Source organism: Miniopterus natalensis, chromosome 4 (assembly GCF_054644295.1).
Source record: "Miniopterus natalensis isolate mMinNat1 chromosome 4, mMinNat1.hap1, whole genome shotgun sequence".
NCBI lineage: Eukaryota > Metazoa > Chordata > Mammalia > Chiroptera > Miniopteridae > Miniopterus > Miniopterus natalensis.
The window spans coordinates 63,908,828-63,926,855 of NC_142084.1; the positions used below are offsets into that span (position 1 = coordinate 63,908,828).

An 18,028-nucleotide genomic window follows, 5' to 3' on the forward strand; every position below is an offset into this window, starting at 1 on the left:
TCACTTTATTTCCACCTTAGGGCTGTTGAAAGAATTTAAGGGCGTCTTGGCGCTCTCAGATGCCCCAGTCCTTATTTGTGATCCATGTTTTTCTCGCTCCACAGGTGAGGCCCCCACAGACCGCCCAGCGTCCCCAGGGAAAGCGCAGCTGGCTCTGGCAGGACCCGGACACCTGGGGCCGGGCCCCCCCTCTCCGCACCCCGCGGTGTCGCCTTCCTGGGCGGCTCGGGTTCCTGGATCCCCTTACCCGGGCAGCTCGGCTGTCGTGCCCCGGGCCGGGGGAGGGGAGGACGCAGGAAGCAGCGGATCCGGCGGCGGCGGAGGCCGTGGCCGGGGTCGCCTAGCTCCTCCGGCCATGGAGAGCGCAGCGGCCCGCGAGGCCCCGGGGACCGAGGCCCCGCGCCCGTCCGCGCCCCCGCCCTCGCCCTCGCCCTCGCCCTCGCCCTCGCCCTCGCCCTCGCCCTCTGAGCCCCCGGCGGCGCCCCGCACCCGCCCGCGCCTCATCTTCCGTACGCAGCTGGCTCACGGCAGCCCCACCGGCAAGATCGAGGGTTTCACCAACGTCCGCGAGCTCTACGCCAAGATCGCCGAGGCCTTCGGGATCGCGCCCACCGAGGTGAGGACCGCAGACCCCCAGCGCCCGAGGTCCACCGGGCTGAGCCAGGTGTAAGGGTGGAGCTTGGACCCCTAGCCTGGGGGTGCCCCGATCTGCCACTCCCAGATGGAGAGGACCCGATCTCCAGTTCTCAGAGATGCACACTCAGATCCAGTGGTGTCCATACCCTGGGGACGCCTCCTTTGAGTGGCCTGCACAAAAGATGAACAGGTCTAAGGGGTTAGTGAGGCCCTAGATCGCCCGGGAACTCACTTCACCCACCCAGTTAAGGTGGATACCAGCTCTCAGGGAAGCGCATCTAGTTCCTGGGTGCGGCTGGAGGCTGGGGTTCCAGGCAGCTCCTTTCCTGGCGTTACGTCGGGGTGGCCTGCGTTATAGGCAAGGCTGCAGAGCGGTGCGCCGTGTCGCCCCCAGGGGGCGCCAGTGGATGTAGACCCGCCTGAAAAAGACGGTGGGCGGAGGGGTCAGGACACCAAAGGGTTAGAACTGGAAGTCTAGGGGTGGGAAAGGTTTCTTCCTGCCCACAGCCTCCTTCTCTCCCTGCTCCTCATTCTGGGGGTCTGTCTCCTTCTCGTCCCCCAACCCATCCTGAAGATCCTTTGGGCTGAGATGCTGGGCACCAGATGACTGGGCCAGTTTTATGATTCTTTGTGCCTCGGTTTCCCTATCAGACCCATGAGCCCATTCCCCCTCCCCCCTCGCCCGTGGTTCTGCGCAGACAGTGGGGAATGAGCACTGCCATTAATTCTGGGCTTCCCCTCCCCTCGGGACAGATCTTATTCTGCACCCTAAACAGCCACAAAGTGGACATGCAGAAACTCCTGGGCGGTCAGATAGGGTTGGAGGACTTTATCTTTGCACATGTGCGCGGCGAGACCAAGGAGGTGGAGGTCACTAAGACGGAGGATGCCCTGGGGCTGACCATCACGGACAACGGGGCTGGATACGCCTTCATCAAGGTGCCCGTGGTGGGGGAGGGGCATCTTTCAGGGTACTTCATGACCTGGGGCAAGCCACTGCCCCTCTGGTCTACGTGGGTTCTGTGCGGGTGGCCCCTCGAGTGACTCTGTGTCCCTGCAGAGGATCAAGGAGGGCAGCATCATCAACAGGATCGAAGCTGTGTGTGTGGGCGACAGCATCGAGGCCATCAACGACCACTCTATCGTTGGCTGCCGTCACTACGAAGTCGCCAAGATGCTCCGTGAGCTGCCCAAGGCCCAGCCCTTCACCCTGCGCCTGGTGCAGCCCAAGAGAGCCTTTGGTGAGGGCCACCTGTGGCCTTGAGGGCAGGCGGGTGGGGCGGGGCGAGCTCTTGGGGAAGTGGGTTCTCTGGATGCTGGAGACAGTGGAAGGCGGGGATGGGACAGGAGGGAAGGTTCTAGATGCCTGTGGTGACATGACAGGAAACATCTGGCACTGTTATCGGGAACAGATAGGTAGTTTCTATGTTGTTATAGTCTGCTATGGGGATGGGGGAAGTTTGGGAAGATGGGGCGAGGATGAGGAGGTGTTCAGATCTATTTTGTCACCTGGCTGGGAGCTTTTAAAGTGCTGCTTTAAGGCTATGGGTATAAGGAGGCCTTTGAAGACTAAGAAAGTGCTAGAAAGTCTCAGTTGGTGGTTTCCCAGTGTTTACAAAGAGTGGATCCATCCAGTACACTTGCCCTTCCACCGCTCTGTCCCCTCCAGATATGATCAGCCAGAGGAGCCGGAGCAGCAAATGCCCCATGGAAGCAAAAGTGACCAGTGGGAGGGAGACCTTGCGACTTCGTTCTGGGGGGGCTGCCACAATAGAGGAAGTGGTGAGTGAAGAAGAGGGAGTCTTCAGGGGCTCTTACACCTAGAGCTCTGCCTCTGAGTAGGTGTGACGTTGGGTAAGACCTCCTTCACCCAGCCTCAGTTTCCCTACCTGCAAAATGTTTTTTTGTGGTGATACAGGGCAATAGTGGTTGTACAGGAGCCTTGACACATGAGGTCCCAGCCTGCTGTCACCCAAGGGGTGTGGCCCTGGGTGGGGGCTGGGCTGGAGGGTTCTGACCCTCTGTTTTGTCCCCCTATGCCCTCAGCCCAGTGAATTTGAGGAGGAGGCATCTCGGAGGGTGGACGACCTGCTGGAGAGTTACATGGGCATTCGGGACCCAGAGCTGGGTAAGGGGCCAGGGTAAGCCAGTGGACCCTGGGGGGAGGCCAGCCCACTGGGAGGAGGTAAGGGTCCCAAGGGGAAGTTGGGGCCCCAGAGCACCCTTACCCACTCCCCTCCCCCCCTCCACAGCGTCCACCATGGTGGAGACGTCCAAGAAGACAGTGAGCGTTCAGGAGTTTGCACGCCGTTTAGACTCCGTCTTGGGCGAGTTCGCCTTCCCGGACGAGTTTGTGGTGGAGGTGTGGGCAGCCATCGGCGAGGCCAGGGAGGCCTGTGGCTAGTCTGCTCTGGGGCTGAGCACAGCCCCAGTCCAGAGCCCAGCCCCCTGCCCCAGCCCTGCAGGCTGGTTCCTGAAGCCCAACCCTGCTCCAGAGCCCAGCCCAGATCTGAAACCCAGTCCCCCTCTAGAGCCCAGGTCATCTCTGAGACCGAGGTCACCTCTAGAACCCTTACCAGTTCCGAGACCAAGCCCTGCTCTAGACTCCAAGCCAGCTCTGAGGCCAAGTTCATCTCTAGAACTTCATCTGGTTCTGAGACCCAACCCAGCTCTAGAACTCAGCCCTCCTCTAGAACCCAGGCAAGCTCTGAGACCAAATTTAATTCTAGAGCCCATACCAGTTCTGAAACTAAACCCAGCTCTGAGACCAAACCCAGCTCTAGAGCCAAGCTCAGTTTTGAGACCAAGCCCAGCTCTGAGACCAAGCTCTGTTCTAGACCCCAGGTGAGCTCTGAAGCTAAGTTGATCTCTAGAAGACAATCCAGTTCTGAGACTCAACCTAGCTCCAGAACCCAGCCCAGTTCCAAAACCCAGCCCTCCTCTAGAACCCAGGACAGCTCTGAGGTCAAACTGAGCTCTGGCATTAAGTCAAGTTCTGGAACCCAGACAAGTTTTAAGACCCAGCCCAGTTCTGTTATCAATGCCAGTTTCAGAAGCCAGCCCAGTTCTATGACCAAGCCCTGCCATAAAACTCAACCTGACTCTGGAACTCAAGACAGCTCCATGACACAGCCAGACCTGGAGACCCAGTCTAGCTCAGGAACACCAGTTAGTTCTGAAACCCAGGTGAGAGTCAAGAAGCAGCCCAGCTACAGAAGCCTCTCCAGCTTAGGATTCAAAGACAGCTCCCAAACTCAACCCTATTCAAGAACCCAGACCAGCTCAGGAACCCACATGCATATGGCAGCTCAGCCCAGATCCAGAACCCAACCCTGCTCTAAAACCCAGTTTCACTCTAGTACCCACCCTCATTCTGGGGCCCAGTCCAGCTCCAGTGGTGAGTCCAGTTCAGAAACTGAGCCCAGCTCTAGATCCCAGCCTAGTGCTACAACCAGGCCCATCTCTGGAATTCAGACAAGCCCTGGAACTTCATACATCTCTGAGGTAAGGCCTGTCTCCACAGCTCAGCTTGATGCTGAGCCCCACTCTCACTGCAGTACACAGACCAGTTCTAGAACGCCATCCACTTCTGTGACCCAGACCAACTTCAAGGACTGGCCAATTTCCAGATCTCAATCCAGATCAGGCACCCAACCCAACTCTAGAACTCAGCTCAGTTCTGGGGCACAGACTGGCTCTAAAACCTCATCCAGCTCCAAAACACAGTCAGTTGCTGATACCCAGTTGAGTTCCAGAATCCAGCTAAACTCTGGAATCCAATCTAGTTCTGGAACCAAGACCAATGCAGCAACAGACTTAAGCTCTACAACTCTGTCTAGCTCCAAGAGCAGGCCCAGCTCTATGACCCAGCCCAGCCCAGCTCAATCAACTTCTGGAACTCAGCTCATCTTGGAAACCCCACAGGCCACAACCCAAGGCAGCTCTGGTATTGAGCCAGACTTTGCGAAGCAGATAAGCTCTGCAGCTCAGCTCAGCTCTAAAGTCCAGTTCAGCTCTGAGACTCAACTCAACTCTGAAACCCACACCAGTTCAATACACCCCAGCTCTGGAACTCACTTTAGTTCTAGAACTCAGCCTGTTTCTGGAACTCAACCCGGTTTCAGAACCCAAACAAGTTCTGGAACACAGCTTGGCTCTGAAACCCAGGCCAGTTCTGGGGCCCAGACCAGTACAAGAATTCAACCCAGCTCTGGAACCCAGCTCAGCTCTAGAACCCAGTCTAGCTCTGAGACTTGGCTCAGCTCTGAACCCCAGATCAGCTCCAGAACCCAGTTTAGTACCAGGATTCAGTTTAGCTCTGAGATCCAGCCCAGCTCTGGAATCCAGACCAGTTCCAGAATGCAGCCCAGCTCTGAAGCCCACCTTAGCTCCAGAACTCAGTCCAGCTCTGAAACCCGGCTTAGCTCTGAGACTCAGCTCAGCTCTAGAACCCAGCCCAGCTCTAGGATTCAGTTCAGCTCTGAAACTCAACCCAGCTCTGAAACTCACACCAGTTCAAAAATACAGCCCAGCTCTGGAACCCACCTCAGTTCCAGAACCCAGCCTGTTTATGGAACCCAAACCAGTTCCAGAACCCAGGCCAGTTTTGGAACCCAGCTCAGACCTGAGACCCAGCTCAGCTCAGACACCCAGCCCAGGTCTGGAACCCAGACCAGTATAAAAATTCAGCCCAGTTCAGGAGCCCAGCTCAGTTCCAGAATCCAGCCCAGCTCTAGGATTCAATTCAGCTCAGAAAGTCAACCCAGCTCTGAAACTCAGACCAGTTCAAGAATACAGTCCAGCTCTGGAACCCACCTCAGTTCCAGAGCCCAGCCTGTTTATGGAACTCAAACCAGTTCCAGAACCCAGGCCAGTTTTGGAACCCAGCTCAGATCTGAGACCCAGCTCAGCTCAGACACCCAGCCCAGGTCTGGAACCCAGACCAGTGCAAGAATTCAACCCAGCTCGGGAGCCCAGCTCAGTTCCAGAACCCAGCCCAGCTCTAGGATTCAGTTAAGCTCGGACACCCAGTCCAATTCTGAAATCCAGACCAGTATAAGAACTAAGCCTTGCTCTGGAATCCACCATAGTTCCAGAACCCAGCCTGTTTCTGAAACCCAATCCAGCTCCAGAACCCAGACCAGCTTAAGAATCCAGCTCAGTTCTAGAAATGAGCTTCGTCCACAGACCCCTGGCCTTGACCCTAGAACCCAGCCTGATCCCACTCCTCCAGCCCAACCTCAGCCCGCAGGCCCACCGCCAAGAGCCCCAACTCTGGCCCCTAGCAAGGTCTCTCAGCCTCAACCCCAGCCCCATGATATGGTACATGGAACCCAGGTCAATACTGGCCTGGGCAGAAGCCTACCAACTTCCCACCTGACCTCACAGCCACAGGCCCCCTTGGGTCCCCAGAAACCAGCCCTTTTCCCTAAGCCCCAGGTGGGACCCCATAAATCCACTCCACCTACCATATCTGTCGTCCCTAGTTCTGCCTCCAGGGTGGCCCTCCTGCAGTCCCAGCTCTCTAAACCCCCAGTTCAGGAGCCTGCCCCCTCCCCCATGCTCAGGGAGTCAGGAACTGCTCTGCAAGGGTGAGAGCCCCTCCCCCACCACAGGGAGTTGTAGCTTGGAGGTGACATAGTTTTGGCCCTTGGTGGGCTGCATCCTTCTCCTTCCCCTCCCAGCTCTGGTCCCCCAGAAGCAGCAGGTGACCTCATTCCCCCACAGGTCGGGGAAGGAGAATGGAAACGGGCTTCAGTTTCATTGGGCCTGACTCTGGGAGATGTAAGCAGATCCCAGGTCTGTGGAGGGGAAGGAGGGGGGCAGGGGATGATTTGCTCTTCATGTACTTCGAGGGCTCATGGGGAATAAAGGCACATCCCACCCCTGCAGCCAAGTGTGTTTTTTATGAAGGATTGTGGGGGAGAGCAGAGGAAGGGGCAAGCATGAAGGTCTGGGGGGCTATGACAACACTGGCTGCTTTTTAAGCACCTACTATGTGCCAGGTGCTTTATAAGTACTCACTGTGCATGGGTTCATGAACTTGCACATACACGACACTCCTTAAAATTTGTCATTCGTTCATTCAATCAGTCTTTTTTGAGCACCTACTATGGACCAGGTGCTGTTTGTTCAAGACACTGGGAGTCTGAGTGTTAAGTGGATGAACAATTAAAGGATAAGTTTATGAGAGAATGGCTCCATCTTGAAGAGAGGAAGCGGGTGTCACTCCATGGTCTTGTGTGTGTCTCTCCCTCTGTTTTCCTCATGGGCAAAATTGGTTTAATTCCAGAACCCTTTCTAGAGGCTGTAGGGAGGATTCCAGGAGATCTGACTCAATAAAGGAGGTGGGGAGAGGAGCCAAAACCCAGTCTCATCCTCTCTGCCCTTCACCTGTCCTGTTCTCAGCTGCCACATGGTTGGATAACAATCTAATGCACCAAACTTCAACAAATGAAGACTGACTTCCAGACTCAAAGGAAAATACAATGGGGCTGAGATATATTTTGGCAAGAGAGGAGTTGTCCTGACCATTTATATTCAGTCTTTTCTAGACAGAGCCTTCTCAGGTTGGGGTGTCAAAGGGAATCAGCTGTATCCAGAGAATAGGTAATAGTCAGTGGTCAGAATCCCTAATTTCCTCAGGACTTCTGGAAGGGGAGGCTTACAAGTTTCTTTGTTAGTCTTCACCTGAGGATATTTTTTTCATTGATTTTTAGAGAGAATGGAAGGGAGGGAGGGAGAAAGAAACATTGATGTGAGAGAGACACATCAAGTGGCTGCCTCCTGCACATGTCTGACCGTGGCCAGGGATTGAACCTGCAACTCAGGTACAGCGGTGCCTCGGTTTTTGAACGTCTCTGTTGATGAACATTTCTGTTTAGGAACGCTGTAAACCCAGAAGGAAATGCTTCGGTTTTCGAACACGCCTCGGAAGTCGAACATGCCACATGGCTTCCGCTGAATGCAAGATCCTGAGGCCTAGCTGTTGGCTGTTGATCCCTTGGTTTTCAAACGTTTCAGAACTCGCACGGTCTTCCAGGACGGATTACATTAGAAAACTGAGGGACCACTGTATGTGCCCTTGACCAGGAATCAAACCTGCAGCCCTTCAATGTGCAGGCCGATGCACTAACCACCGAGCGACAGTGGCCAGGGCAAGGTTTACAAGTATAACTGCCTCCAGTCACCCTCCCTACACTCCCACTCACCCATCCTGGGGTTGGGAGGGGGCTGAGAGAAGAGAGAGGCCTTGGGAAGGGGTATCAGGGGAGAGTTGGGAGGTCCCCACAGCTGATGGAAGACAGCTCACAATCCTGTCACTCAAACTCTGTTCGTCCTGCACTCTCAGCTCCTGGACTTCAGAATGGGCAGATGTGACTGTCCATTCTGGACTGAGGTTGGATGTGTGGCTGTCATTCCAGAGCCGACACTGATGTCTACCCCTGCCCTATGCCATGGTGGGCCTCCGGGTGAGCTGGGGCTGCAGGGAGAGCGATCTGGACCGGACACTGAGGCCAGGGTGGAGGCGCCGGATCACAGCCCGGCGGAACAGGATGTACACCCAGGGGTCCAGGATCTGGTTCCAAGTGGCCACGCGCAGGTAAATGAGCAGCTGTTGCTCCATGGCTCGGGACAGCTGCCCAGTTGAGTTCATGGCTGGTGGGCTCTGCAGGACTGTCTGAGCAATGAAGACCTGTCAAAGGCCAGAGCAGTTAGCCAGGAATCAAACCAGACTCCAGCCCTGCCCCTCCACTAGCACCTGCAGTCCCCTGAGATCAAGTACTGAACCTGTCACTGCTTTGCTGTGTGACCTTGGGAAAGCTGCCTGACTTCTCTGAGCTTCAGCTGATGTGACCACAAAATAGCACTCTTTTCCTGCTCCTCTCCTTTTCCACCACAATTAAATGTGGTGGAAAAGAAGACTTGCAGGTGCAAGCAGTTGGAATTACTGTTACACCAGCATTGTTATTCTATTAAATATTTTATATTTTATAAACATTTCATAATATAATATTATAAAACTATAGTATAAAATTGTATATAAAATAAGTTATTTTATATTATATATTGTATTTTAAAGAATTTTATATAATATTAACATTTATATTTTATAAAATTTTATGACAAATAAATTTATATTAATAATTTTATATTAAATTCTTAGATGAAATTATTTTAATATAGTTCATTAAATATTGAATTTTACTTTTAATTATAATATGTTATTTACAATTGTAATGCAATATATTATCTAATAATTAATGTAATTATAGTACATAGTTATATATATAACTATATATTATATAATTAAAATTTTTATGTATAATTTTATAATATAAAATTATAATTCATATTGTAATAAACAAATTATGTTAAAATTCTATTATAAAATTTCTATTAAAACAGTTTCCTGAGCACTATTGTGTGCTGGGTAAGGCTGGGGACACTGCAGTGGACAAGACACCCAGCCGTGCCCTGGTTTGGGGTTTCTGTATCTTGCTCATGAGCTCCCCAAGGAAGGACACCTGCACACTGGGACATGTGCCCACATTTTCTCAGGCGGTGAGAACCTGAAATTCATTCTGGATGAACTGAGGCCCAGTCACCAAGGACGGTGGGAACCCAGGGCGGGCCCTGCTCCGGCCACTCACCAGCAGCGGCATCCAGCAGACACTGGCCACCACCATGATGCCCACGAGCTGAGCCATCATCTCGAGCTCACAGTCCCGGGGGCGCTGCTGCGCGGCCTCCTGCCCGTGGTAGACGCGGCACAGCGTGGCCACGCTGATGGTGTTGAGCAGGAAGGAGAGCGCCACCGAGAAGCTGCCGAGCAGCGCGAACAGCAGGCCAAAGGCCACGTCTCCGCGCTCGGGGCCCAGCGTGAGGAAGCACCAGGAGCCCGGGTACTGCACCGTGTAGCGGCCCACGCCCAGCAGGGGCAGCAGGCCCAGTGCCAGGGCAGCGGCCCACACCAGCCCCACGATGGTCCAGGCGCGGCGCTGCGACGCGAACGCGGGGCGCGAGAAGGGCCGTGTAATACCCAGGTAGCGCTCCGAGGCCATGGCAGCTCCCAGCAGCAGCGGGCACAGACCAAAGAAGACCATGACGACACCCATGAAGCGGCAGAGGCGACAGCTGGGGTCCACGGCGTGCCAGTCAAAGAGGATGGCATGTTGGGACACCACGATGGTACCGGTGATCAGCAGCCCCGTGAAGTCGGTGAGGACCAGGCCACAGAGGAAGGTGAGGAAGGAGGACCTGGCGTGCGAGCTGCTCTGCCTCGCGCCTGCCAGCACGCTCAGGGCCACCAGGTTGGAGGTCAGGCCCACCAGGCAGAAGGAGGCAGCAAACCAGGGAGAGGCAATCAGGCGCCGCTCCTCTAGCGTGATGTTTGTTGGCCGAAAACAGGGGCCCAGAGAACTGCCATTGGGCCACATGGCGGTGGAGCAGAGTCGGGAGGGTCACCACCCCATTGGGCTGAGGCTGTAGGTGGGGCAGGCTGGCACTGGCCCTGGCACACCTGGTGGGGGCAGAGAGATGATTTGCTCGTGAGTCATTCTGCATTTTAATCTGAGTGGCCCTGGTGAACTCCTTTACAACCTTCAATGCCCCAACTCAAATAACCCCTCCTTAAGGATGCCTTACCTGACTTATCTCACTCTGCACTCATAGGTTTTACTATTACTACTACCTCCAGCTCTGTCCTGCCTCAGAATCAATGATTATCAAGGGTGAGGACCAATGCTGTCTCCTCTGGGAGCCCTGGAGGACACCAATTAGTATCTGTTGGGTTGAAGAGAAGGGCCAAGAAACCCCAGGTTTGAACTCCAGCCCTGGTGCCTATTGCATGACCCCAAGCAAGTGATTCCTTCTCTCTGAGCTTCTGTCTCCCTGCTAGTCTCCCATCCAAGCCCTTGGTGAACTGCAGCATCCAGGACAGATTTCAGCCACAGCAAGACAGAATGTATCCAGTGTGGAGAGGGAGGCTAGTTGTCCACCAGAGGTCACTGGCCTTAGTACCAGCCCTGAGGTCAGCCTCCTGAGTCACAGTTTCTTGTGAATGCATGAGGGTGTGGCCCCAGCCCACTAGTATTTTAAGGAGATCCTTCCTCACACATGTTGAAAGTGTGTGGATTATTTTTTTATCTCTTAATCTTTTAAAATCATGTGGGTTCTTCCCCCTCCCCCCCCTCCACCTCCCCATTTCATAGCATTGCTTTTATAATAAGAAATAAACCCAGAAATCCAGTTCCATTCTGGGAACAAAAAATAAGCTCATTTGGAACGACAGGTTTCCCCAGGGACGGGCTATAAAAGGCAGCGGAAGGGACCCATTACCCACCACAGGGCTGGGGGAGAAAACCAGAGAAACATCTGGGCTTGGCTGATGCAAGTGTGAATAAATCAGCCAGATGTGGTGACGCCAAGTAGCAATAAAATGAGAACACTCAGAAAATAGCTCCCAGTTCCCAAAAGGGATACACCAAGGAAGATATGAAGCCACTCAGGGAGCTGGGGCTAGCACCCAGGTCCCCAGCCTTCTGCACTAGGCACATACCGGTAACAAGTCATCCTTGTGTTGGCAGTGAGGACACACCCGGTGGAGGGATCAGAGTGGGCAAAGGTGGGGAGGTGGGACCGTGGGAGGAACCGGGATGGAGGAACCAGGCAATTAAAGCCCATAAAGCTCCTCTGCTTTTTGCAGATGGGGCAAACTGAGGCACAGAGAGGTTAACTAACTTGTTTAAGGTCACACAGCCCAGCCCAAGCTGATCTGAAATTTAAACTTAGGCTTCAGCCCAGATGGGCGTGGCTCAGCAGTTGAGCGTCAACCTAGGATCCAGGTGATCGGGGTTCGATTTCCGGTCAGGGCGCATGCCCAGGTGAAGGCTTGATCAATGACTCTCTCATCATTTATGTTTCTATCTCTCTCTCTCCTTCTCCTTTCCTCTCTCTGAAATCAATAAAGATATATTTAAAAAATAAACTAAACTAAACTTAGGCTTCAGCCCTGGCCAGTTTGGCTCAGTGGTTGGAGAGTCGGCCTGCGGACTGAAGGGCCCCGGGTTCGATTTTGGCCAAGGGCATGTACCTCTATCCCAGCCCTGGCGTGTGCAGGAGGCAACCAATCGATGCGTCTCACTCACATTGATGTTTCTCTCTCTCTCTCTCTCTCTGTCTTCCACTCTGTCTGAAAAGCAATGGAAAAAATATCCTTGGGTGAGGATTAAAACAAACAACCAAAGAAAACAACCAAAAAACCTCCTTGGGCTTCACTACATATAATGTGTGTTAGTGATTCAAAATTCTGCCCAATGGATGGAGGCTGGTGCCAGGTGGGTGTGGGGGTTCACGATCATTGGAATTTTCTCTAAGGAAGGATAACATTTTCTAAAAAGTTGATCAGACCAGATTTAAATACTGCCTTTGCCACATACCCTCTCACTGACCTTGGGCTCCTCATGTCCCCACTCTGAGCCTGTTTCCCTTCATTGTGGGAATGAGTCCATCTGGGTACAGGGCTTAGCACATTGTAGGTGCTCAATTTTTGTGAATGTGCCCAGCAGGTGGCCACCAGCCCTCACTTCCCATCTCCATAATTGGCGCCTTGGCCCAGCCCCTCAGACTCCACGGCTCCTTATCTAGTCTCATAAATTATCCAGCTCCTGACAGCTGCCCTGAGCTTCCCTCCCAGGCTGAGTGCCAAGGCCACCACCACTTTGGTGTGGTGGGGCCTCAAGTGGGGAAACTAAAGCCTGGGGAGGTGGGGAAGGTAAAGGGGGTGCTTTCCATGGTGACCAGGGACCTTAGTCCTCCAGTCTGGGCCAGGGGTATGCTCTTTGCCACTTCAGATTTGACTTAAACTTGAATTCCTCCTCAGAGGAGTCACGCCCTCCCTTGGGAGCTGGTATGCGCCGATTCTGAACATTCCTGGGGACTTGGGCTGCGCCTGCAGTCATTGCCCTGGCCTCTGCCTGAAATGACTGCCAGTCCCTCTTGGGTCTCATGGTCCCCCTCTCCCCATCTTCCTGTGGGAGCTCCTGCACCACTCACTCACCCCGATGCACACCCCTGAGATATCCTCATATCTCCCATGTCTGGGAACAAACCTGTGACCTAGAGCCTGTGGCCTGGGGGAGACTGGAAACTGGCATGACTCCCTCTGGCCACAGCCTGTGGTTTCCAGTCCCCCCTCCCATGGGTTCAGGTGATAGCTGTGGTCTCAAGTTTCTCAGGCAAGCAGGCCAGTAGAGGCACCTGGCAAGGCCTCCCTTCCCCTCCCACATTGGCCAAGAGAGCTGGCAGGGCCCCTAACCTACAAGGGATCTTTCTCATCCCAGCCCCAGGTCCAGAAGTAGCACTATGTGGCCCTTGGGGGAACCCATCTCCCTCTCTGTGTCACGGGAAGCATGGGCTCCAGATTCCTAACCCAGATTTGCTGGACAAATACAGGATTCCATGGCCCAAGAGTGGGGAGGTTTAGACTTTGAAGGTCCAGGGTTCTGGAATTTAAATACGCTCCCAGTTCTGGAACCTGGAAGGCCTCCAGAGCCTAGAATTCCAAGGTGCTGAAGTTCCAGAACTCTGAAGGGAGTTTGGCTGGATCCTGGGTTCCAGAAATCTCTGTCTCAGCAACTGGCTCCTTACTAGAGGCTGGACAACAGGCAGGGCTCCTCCACTGCCCAGCAGAATGTAATTTTTTTGGTTCCCAAGTGCCAGGTCCTGCCTCTGCCTGATCACCCGTCATTGCCTGCCCCACTCCCCTTCTCCCTACTCCACCGAGCCATCCATCTCTCAAAAAGTGCCTCTTCCACTCAACATCCCACACCCTGGCCTGTCTGGCCTGCCTGTCTCCACACCCTGGGCCTCCCCAGCCTCCCCCAGGGGAGATGCTGGCCTCAGACAAGCTCGGATTGAAGTCTCTGACCTGCTACTGCCAAGCTGGGGGCTCAATGTTGCCGAGCTTCATTTTCCCCCCTCTGTGAAATGGAAATAACAAGGACACCAACTTGCCTGCTGGCATTCTGGCTTCTTTTCACAGACCTGCTTTGCTCCTGCCAAGGGGCCTTTGCTTCAGTTGCATCCCCTGCCTTGTGTGCCTTTCCTGCATGTGGCCAGGAGATATGCCGTGTGTGTCACAGAGTATCTACTGGCCAGGTGCACAGGGGCAGCCAGGCAGGAGCCTTGATACTGTGCGTGACCTCCACTGGCTCTGTCCCTCGGCCTGTTTCCCACATTTTTTGTCCTCTAACTGCTGGGCAGTCCAGGGGACCAACGATGACGCCCTTTGGCATGAGAGTGCAGGGTCCAGGCCAGTTCTTGCATCAGTCAGTTCCAGCCCAGGCCTGAAGTATACCCAGCTGCCTATAGGGGACCCCTCCACACCCCTGTACGGTCACAGACACCCATACATACATACCCACATAAAAGCAGAGCCACCATCAGTTTCGAGGCCCATCCCCACCTCCCCTCACCACAGGCTCAGCTTCCGGGAACTTTTCCTGTTTGTGACACTAATTGGCCCCCACCCCAGAGGGTGCAGAGCTAGGGCTCCATAGTCAGCCTGACTAGGTTGAAGCAGAACCTCAGCCCAGACTCACATGGTCCCTCAGCCTCAGTTTCTTATCTGTTTAATAGGTGCCCTTGAAGCGCTCACCACTCAGGGCTACCAGGAGGGCTGCAAGAGTGGGTGGCTATGAGATGAGGGGAGGGGGCCCAGGCCACCTAGCCAGTGGTTAATGATGGACACAAACGTTACTGTGATCATATGAACCCATCATTGCATGCTCACACACACACCCTCGCTCCCAGCCGCACCCTCCCAGGGCACCACAGGATCCTGAGTGGCCGCACACAGACTCCGGGAAACCCACACACAAGCACATCCTCGACTACACACGGCCACACACTGGCCAGGGCAGCAGCGTAAGTGCAGCACCACTCTGCAGGTACAGGCCTGGTCTCCCCAATGCCCCAGCACGCCCAGCACCTGGCTGCTGTCACAGCTCAGGGTGACACACGCAGAGCAGGTCACTGCAGGAAACACCCCAGCAACGCCTGCCCACTCTCAGGCCCGCCCCTAACTGGCCACTGCGTCCTCACCTGGCGATGCTCAATGGATGGGACAGCTAGGGCCACTGTGCTGTCCTGGAGCCAGAGCCTGGCTGACGTGAGGGCGCTAGTCCGGGCCCAGGGTCGAGGGGGGTGGACGGAGCAGGGCGACCTGGCCTCCCGGGGCTCCTGGGAAACCGAGGCACTGCAAGAGCGGGCCCACAGAGGACCTGGGGGCTACCACGTTGCCAGCAGCACAGGAGGCCCCGGTGCGCGTGGTCCCGGGAGGCAGGAGGGGCTAAGTCCCCTTCCGGGCTGGAGGGGTGGGTCTGCGCTCTGCAGACAGCATCCTGTCTGTATCCTTGGCTCTTGCGGTCTCTCAGTCTTTCGGTTTGTCTCTCGCCAGCCCCACCCCCCTGCAGTGGCCACACCCCTCAGGCCTGGGCCTGGCTGATGGGGGTCGGGGGGCGCCCCCCAACCTGCCCGGGAGACTGCGCAGCATCCTGGGGGAGGGACACCAGAAGCACACCAGGCCACAGGGCCGGAGTGTAGTAGGCAGTGTGGCCAGCACCATCAGAGAGCCCCACCACCGGCCAGCCCCAGCTGGGCCCCCCCCAGGAGCTCCTTTGGCATTATTCACCGTCTGGGCAGCACCCGAGGCCAAGAGGGGGCAGGGAACGTTTTGGTCATGGCAGGGTGAGTTCCAGAGGGTGCCCAGACCCTCAGCCAGGGTCCCAGGGCTGTGAGCTGGTGAACCCGATGGGGTTGGGTCCGGCACACAGTAGGTAAGTCTGAGGCCCCTTCCAAGGGTGGGGGTTAGGGGTGCAGGGTGTTTAGAGGGGAGAGGCGACCTCTAAACACTCCAGCCAGAAGCTTGGTGAGCAGCCTTCTGAGACAGGCCTTCCTGGAGCAGGTGAGCTGAGAGGGCTGTGGGAGACTGAGGGTGAGGGAATTTCTGGGGCGGGGTCAGTGAGACAAAGGCTGGGAGTTGGCACTGGGGCCAGGGATGGGAAAGCCTGCCATGGGGGCGGGGAGGTTGCTTCCTTCCCTCCCTCCAGTGCTGGGTGGGGAAAGCCTGGAGTCTGTCACTGCAGGAATGATTTAGAAGTTGAGGCCAGGGAGCAGGAACAGGGCTCCGGAATAGGCTTCCCAGGCAAGACTGACTTCTTTGAAAGTCCCCAGATACACTTGGGAATCTGGACTAGGGTCTCATCAGCCCCAAGTGAACCAGGCTGGGCACAGCTAGAGCAAAGGCATGGTGGATGGACCGTGATGCAGGAAAGTGAGAAGTTTCTTGAAGACCCTTCCTGCCCACAGTCCTGGGGCCTCAGGTGGGTGGAGAGGGTCCAGGGGCCTGGGCATGGAGGGGTGACCTTGGACCTTGTTGACCCAGAGTTAGGGCCTATAGCAGCCCATGACTAGCTAGCTTGGCCTTGAGCCCACCCTGCCTAGTCCTTGGGGGCTTGGGAGGGGCACACAAGTGCAGGTTCTGAGTGAAGATGAACTCTAGCCCTGGACTTCCCTAGGCTCTGTCTAGAAGCCCCTTCTCTGGCTTCCCCGCCCACCATCTTTCCGGTCTCCAGGCCTTGACCTCACACCCCCATCGTTCCAGATGGCCCCTCCCCTGTTCCATCCCATTGCCTGCGTTACTGAGCCATTTAACTCTAACTTCTCTCTCTCTTTTAAAAAAAATGTTTTGAGCCCCGCCGGGCGTGGCTCAGCAGTTGAGCGTTGACCTAGGATCCAGGCGATCGGGTTCGATTCCCGGTCAGGGCACGTGCCCAGTTGCGGGCTCGATCAATGACTCTCTCATCATTGATGTTTCTATTTCTCTCTCTCTCCTTTCCTCTCTCTGAAATCAATAAAGATATATTTAAAAAATAAAAAAATTAAAAAAATAAATGTTTTGATTCTAGAGAGGAAGGGAGAGAGAGAAACATCAATCCGTTGCCTCCTGCATACACCCTGACCAGGGATTGAACCCAAAACCTGGGTATGTGCCCTGAGAATTGAACCAGGACCTTTTGGTGCATGGGATGATGCTCAACCAACTGAGCCACACCAACCAGGGCCAACCCCAACTTCTCTTGATTGGCAAGGAGTCTCCCAAGTCCTGTGCATCTGACAGAGCCCTGGCTCCAAGGCCTCCTCTTCTGTAAGGCCTTGATCTCCCAGGCAGTCTTGCTCCCCGCCTTTTTTTTTTTTTCCCCTCCACTTTAATCTCTCTTCAAGGGCAACTCTGTGTCCAGCCTATGTGGTGGGACAATTATGAACCTCAGGTAGGACTGGAAACAAGACCTGCTCTCAAGGACCCTCCAGGCTGGAGAAAGACAGAGGTAGACACAAACAGTCCTAACCCTCTGCAGTCACAACCAGAGGAAGTAATGGGGCATAGAGAAGCCCAGGAGGTGAGCCAGGAAGGCATCCTGAGTCTTGGAGAAAGCATGATAACTCGGGCTTTGTGGGATGAGTAGGAAGTTTCCAGGTGCAAGAGACATGGCAGAAATCACATGTGCAAGACTTTGGAGGCAAGAGAGAGCATGAGGCTTTGGGAACCTGCAGTGAGGGCAGATGCGGTGGGAAGAGGATGTGGGGCTGGAGCTCCAGATGGTGGGGGAAGAGATGGAGGGAAACTGTTCCATTCCCACTTCCTCTGCCTGGAGATAAGGACGGTGCTCCTTCTGGGAAACAGCCAGAGCAGGGGTCAGAGATACGCGCTTAACTCGCATTTAGTCTGGTCTAGGTCTCACTGCAGCTCTGCAATGCAGGAGGTAAAGATGCTCATTTTATAAATGGGGAAACTGAGGCCTAGAGGGAGGAAATGACATGGCCAAGGGCACATGTGGGTGGAATTTGAACGTCAACTCTGGGCTTCCTCCACCTCCTGGGTTGGTGGCTGGAGATCTTCAGGCCTCTGTTTACCCTCTCCTAGCTCAATGGGCACACAGGAGGCTTCGGAGATATTGAGATGGCTGGGGTGGGGGGGGCAGCATATGGTGGGAACAGAGGCTAAGCTCAGGATGTCCCCCTTGTGGCTGTGGTTTCCCGTGGGGGCCAGGCAGGGAGCATCTATTCTTAGATTTGGACACAGCAGGAAGAACTGGGGGTGGGGTTGGGGGCAGCTTAAGAAACACTGAGTGGACCTTGGGGCAGCTGGATGAGTGCGGTGCCTTCAATCTGCCTGAGGGGTCTCCTTGACACTCAGCTCATGCCCCTGCCCAGCTCACTCACCCTGTATGGTTCCCCACTGCCCTTGGTGAGAGTCCAGTTACTGGGCTTGCATTCAGTCCTGCTGTGACCCCTGCCCTGGGCGAACCTGCTGTCTTTTCCCCTGCAA

At 54.9% G+C, this 18,028-nt stretch overlaps 2 protein-coding genes across 2 annotated transcripts; one reads left to right on the top strand and one right to left on the bottom strand.

The window, feature by feature from the left end:
* Positions 1-355: 355 nt before the first annotated feature.
* Positions 356-3,125, top strand: GIPC3 (GIPC PDZ domain containing family member 3). The gene is made up of 6 exons (XM_016197934.2): positions 356-616; positions 1,390-1,575; positions 1,697-1,877; positions 2,306-2,418; positions 2,683-2,764; positions 2,889-3,125. The coding sequence occupies exons 1-6, from the start codon at positions 356-358 to the stop codon at positions 3,038-3,040; spliced, it is 975 nt and encodes a 324-aa protein (XP_016053420.2). The 3' UTR covers positions 3,041-3,125.
* A 3,574-nt stretch (positions 3,126-6,699) lies between these two features.
* TBXA2R (thromboxane A2 receptor) lies at positions 6,700-15,098 on the bottom strand. Its single transcript, XM_016197966.2, has 3 exons — positions 14,743-15,098; positions 9,291-10,159; positions 6,700-8,332 (listed from the first exon to the last, which is right to left on the bottom strand). The coding sequence occupies exons 2-3, from the start codon at positions 10,074-10,076 to the stop codon at positions 8,087-8,089; spliced, it is 1,032 nt and encodes a 343-aa protein (XP_016053452.1). The 5' UTR covers positions 10,077-10,159; positions 14,743-15,098; the 3' UTR covers positions 6,700-8,086.
* Positions 15,099-18,028: the final 2,930 nt, after the last annotated feature.